At 51.3% G+C, this 5,051-nt stretch overlaps 2 protein-coding genes across 2 annotated transcripts; one reads left to right on the forward strand and one right to left on the reverse strand.

Annotated features, from left to right (window-relative positions):
- Window positions 1-360: 360 nt before the first annotated feature.
- On the reverse strand, window positions 361-462 carry CTRU02_200546 (uncharacterized protein; the record flags this gene model as incomplete). The annotated part of the gene is made up of 1 exon (XM_070203709.1): window positions 361-462. The coding sequence occupies one exon, from the start codon at window positions 460-462 to the stop codon at window positions 361-363; it is 102 nt and encodes a 33-aa protein (XP_070062291.1).
- Window positions 463-4,122: 3,660 nt separating this feature from the next.
- CTRU02_200547 (uncharacterized protein) lies at window positions 4,123-4,597 on the forward strand (the record flags this gene model as incomplete). The annotated part of the gene is made up of 2 exons (XM_036718556.1): window positions 4,123-4,411; window positions 4,437-4,597. The coding sequence occupies 2 exons, from the start codon at window positions 4,123-4,125 to the stop codon at window positions 4,595-4,597; spliced, it is 450 nt and encodes a 149-aa protein (XP_036589556.1).
- Window positions 4,598-5,051: the final 454 nt, after the last annotated feature.

The raw sequence follows: 5,051 nt of genomic DNA on the forward strand, positions 1-5,051 counted from the left end.
TTCTTCCTTGTTGCAATGTACGTGTTTGAGTCCCATTAAAGTAAATAGGGCTTGGTCCCAAAACGATCCATATCCGATGAGTGTCAAAGGATGCCAGAATAACTCATCCCAACCTTCCAGTGCGCCATGTCCTCATCTGTCTGCTATATATGCCCTGCACCAAAGATTCCAAAATTCAAACATCAATCCTTTGCTAGTCATCTGAGCCATCAATTGGGTCGTCATCATAGTTTGGCAGTGCCCGGATGTCTGCCCTTCCGTCACTGGCCTTCTTCAACTTCTTCGGCCTGCCTCTTTTCTTGTGTTTCTTAATTTCTACAGCTGGTTGGGGTGGTCTCCTCAAGCCGGATGCTGAGTTAGCTAATCTTCCCACGAAACTTTGAGGCTGGATGAATGTGAATGGTGAAACAAGATCTTCATCCACTTCCGAAGTAGGTGGTTGGACGGAAACTGAAGCGACATCTGCTGTAGACTCAGACGTCGAAGCCGTTTTAAATGACGAGGAACCGACCTGAGCAGTGGTCGACTCGGAAATCCGTGGTTGGGGGGATTGCATTTCTAACACACAGTGATTATGGTGGCGTGGATGTTGAGTAACATCTGTCTCCTCGGCCCGCACAAGAACAGATAACAGCCCAAGATCAGAGTCAGGAGAATATGATGGTGGAAACGGATTTCTTGATATCATATGATCGAGATATGAATCGAAAGGGGGCGTTGAAGTAGTGAAGCCAACTTCATCCTTCCTTTGAGGAACTGATGCGCCATAGATTGCTGCGACTTTTGTGTCTTTAGGCATGCTCGATGCTTCAAAGTCTTGACTAGGGTCACGTGAAACGCTGCTAGATGATCGTAAGGATCGTGCAGCATCTTGATTGGCCTTTTGGAATGCAGCCTCTCGAACCTCATCGATATCATCACCGAAGATAAAGTTCATCCAGTCTGCTTCGGTGCTTCCTAAAATCGCCTCAGTCACATTCGCGTGCCCGCTTTTATTGATACTGGGCTTATCTGATATGGAAGGAGTGTTTTCCGGTATGCTCTCTTGTGAATCAACCCACTTGTTCAGGCCTTTCTTATCAGACCGTTGTTTTCTCGAAGCATCCGGATCTCCTGTCACAATTGAAGTTTGAGGATAAAATCCACGTGTGTTTGAGTTAAAGCCTGCCGCTATTTCCTGTTTGTGAACCGAAGAGAGCTCAATGGCACGATCTAAATCCTGTAAGACCGGGGGATTGTCTTTAGCATGTTGCGTCGAAGGCGAAGAACTTATCGAGATCTCCGATGATTTTGAATCGAAGTCAGCTTGGTCAAAGGCTTCAAGATGTTCATTACGGATTGGACCTTGCTGTACAATCTTCGCAACTTGTTCATGATTGGGTGCCAGGTCTCTAAGCTCCCGAGGAGTGTGTCTCTGTATAGAATCGATTCTTGGTCCGTGAATAAATTCACGATTGGTATCTGGAACATCGCTGCCTACGCGTGGAACTTGGCTAACCCCTGGGCTGATACGTGGACCTACCGCAACTCCGACACAACTCTGTTGCTTCGCGACATTGGAATAGCCCTCCATTGCCGCCAGCATGGGCTGCCAAACCAGTTTGTCGTTTTCTGAAGGAACTACAACTGACAAAGGATTGTGTCCAACTTCACCAATTGTACTTCCGAAGGTATCAGACCCAATAACGCAAGGTCTGTTCCCTATGATTAGTTGACTGAGTCGTTGTGGAACTGGCTGGTGTATGATCGATGGGGCCTTGTCGATTCGCCGACTCTGATTGCCTCGCCTGAAATGTTTCGATATTGTTTGCTGATCGTGTAATGGTGACTGCAGCATCGCCGTTGAGGGAGAATCATCAGATACAAGACTTGCTTTGTGATGTCGTTCCTGCCAGTTACTTGAAAGAGTCATTTCGTGCTGTGACCGCGGTGACTGTCGATTATACATTGAATGATGAGGGTATTCCTGAGATCTATGTGCTTTCACACAGGCCGGGCCCCGCGAGCTATTCGACGTGGCTTTCTCGCTAGAGTATTTTCTGTGTGAATTGCCGAAGCTATGTTGACTCGAGTCCCCAAATCGAATGTTGTCACTTCCGATTCTGATTCGGATACTAGGGGCCCCAACATGTGCATTCATATGCCTTTGAAACCGGGGTCTTGATACCGACTCGAGAAGCCCATTTGTGCGTGAGGCATCAAGGTATTCTCCTATGGGTCTCTTGCCGCAGAAGCCCCAAATCTTATGTTTTGTCTGGCTTCCATGGGCAGGAAATTGCATAGACAGAGGCTTTTGAACATCAATGCCCGCCCAGTCCTTTTTCTGAAGCAGCCGTCTCCTCTTCGACTCTAAAGTCTCACTGTGGTTTCCCATGCGATGCCGTTTTCCGCTTTGGTTCATGGCTGGATGGCTTTGAGCTGTAGCCGGATTAGTAGTGAGGAGATGTTCCTGGCGCTGAGACCCGTTGGAGTTGCTGCTGAGACCGGACTTTTTCAGGTTGTCATACTGGCTCGGTTGAGGTCGGAAGTACGGCGACGAGTGTGAATGATTTTCCGCGGAGCTCGTCTTGGGAGGTATTGAAGGCACCGAGGGCCGCCCTTGAAGGAATGAGATAGTGCTAATATCTGGCCTTGAGGCCTCACGTCTACCGGACCGGATATTCGCGAAGTACTTTTGCTGCTTCTTCGTAAGATCCGACCGAGATTCTCGTCGCTTAGCATGACGAGCCAACGACCCTTCCGTCCAATTCATGGTCGTTGAGCTGGATTCCCTAGATTAACAGGTGACAAGCTGCTGGCCATCACAGACAGAATTCAAATGGCAAAGTAACGAGCACGGAATTTACAAACCAATGGGCTTAGGCGGATTCCAAATAAAACATCGGTTTCAACCGTCACAGAAGCAAGGCAGGCAAATAGCAAGGGTAGGCGTATATTCCATTCCACATCCTATTGCAGCTTCCCTGAATATCCAGATACAACAAATCATCATGTGACTTGCTGATATCAGTTTCTGCAGAAAGAACGACGCCGCCAGAGGAACCTGTGCTCCTGCCGCCTCACCCAGCCAACCGTACCGACCCCTAATTTGGACAGTGTGCATACAGGGCGTCTGCGCACTGGCGCATGTCCACAGTCTCAAGTCCACTGTTTTCTCCAAATGTGACACCCTCGGACTCACAAGTCAGACCCAGCCCCAGTCGGCTCACAAAACAAGTTACCTCTGACATTACGACGAACCGAAGCCATCCCATGCAATGGATCCAATCGTCGCCAAGTTTCCAGAACACCCTCCTGAGCCTTACCTTATCGCCCACCCGGTGGCTCTTCCCGGAACGACAGTCCGAAAATAAACATGAACCGCCGCCGGCCAAACACGAGTCTGACTCAACTTGGATCACTCACAACGTCGACTGCGCCCTGCTGTGGGCTCGTGTCGCTTGATGGTTCCCAATTCTGAGCAAGCGCTTGTGCTTACCCTCGGGTTTGGGCCATCGGCCTCCCCATGTGGCGCTTGCCGCGCCGATATGCATCCCCCTGAAAGAAGGGTATCGGCTACTTCCAGTAGACCAATACCCCCGGGGCATTGAACTTGTTGTCTCCACGATGAGTCGAGGCCAGCCCCAGACTTGCCGTGGGCCGTGGCCGACGTCACGGAAGCGGTCTTTGTGCCCCGGCCGAGGCCCTCGAGCTGCCTCTCTCGGCCGTTTTTGGTCTTGAACGAGGTCACACCTGTGGCCATGATGGTATCGCCGCCCATTTGAATCATCGAAGCCCCAATTGACCATCCCAAAGACGTCATTGTGATCTCGTGAGACTCTCGATTGGGGCCCTAGCATGCTCTCGCCCAGGTGCCCCGGCAGTGTTCAGCCAAGTCCCGATCGTGGCGGGTGGCAGCCGACCAATGAGAGAATAACTGTGTGTCAACGCCGACCACTCAGCGACGAGACCGGCCAATTCTCGTCACTCGCTGAGTTCGGACGATGGGAAATGACGAGTTTTCGCATGTGTTTGCGAAAAGAAAAATCATGAATGACGATATTGAAGACAATCGTTTGTCGATGAAGTTCCATGGTCATGGTGGTCGAAGGAGAGGTAATCGGTCGTTATGGGGCTTCGTCGATGGGATTGCCGATGTGGGATACGGACATCGCGGTCTTGTCCGGTCGGGACAGCCGTCCGCAAGCTTTTGCCGCTGCCGCTCCCTGCCCGGTCTCGGCGACCCTTGAGAAAGAGGCAAGATTCTGCACAGAGACCGTGTCAATCAAACGACTGCAACAAGAGCAGCCGAGCCCATCCCCATCCATTCACTCACTCCTCACCCCCCTCCCCGCCGGCCCGGCGCCCAAGCCCAAACGTGGGCTTGCTCCATCCACATTTTCCAGAATCCAACATTGCGGCGCTAGCCCGTGGATATGGCCCAATACCTACAGCAGGCCAGCCCTTTCTTTTGCGATGGACGGGGCGGTACCTCTGGCTGCACCTCTGGCACGCAGCGACCCCATGTCACCGCCGCGGCTCTCCACCGAGTAAGCTTGTCACCCGTCACACTCTTTTCACCGAGGCCAACGACACCCCGCGAAACTGTGCATCGTAGCAGGTCACCTGGAGTTGCGAATGGCAGGAGAGGTAAATGTGCTTAGCAGACGACGGCGTAACGGATGACCAGGACCTCTTGAGCGATTAATGCCTGTCTTTAAGGAATTGAGGGAACCGAAACAGCCCTTGAGAGAATTCAATTATTCTGCACAAGGGTAATGACCAATCAGAGGCCAACGATAAGCCTCAATGCAAAATGCGCCATCGAGCCACTAGCGTCCCACACTTGATGGTTTGGAGACACCCGAGATGGAGGTCTCCTGCAGGTCACATCTGGAGAATCAAGTTCCATAATGGAATCATCAAAGTTTTACTCGAACTTCCGCCTTGTAGCGGCAGCGGCAAGCGGCATCCTAGAATAGTAGTACACGGTTTCCAATAGTCGGACCAAGGACGGACGTGCATGTTGAGATTACAACGTTGGGGGTAATTATCTATCCATCCCGCCAACG

The sequence above is a fragment of the Colletotrichum truncatum genome (genome assembly GCF_014235925.2).
Source record: "Colletotrichum truncatum strain CMES1059 chromosome Unknown Contig_0001, whole genome shotgun sequence".
NCBI lineage: Eukaryota > Fungi > Ascomycota > Sordariomycetes > Glomerellales > Glomerellaceae > Colletotrichum > Colletotrichum truncatum.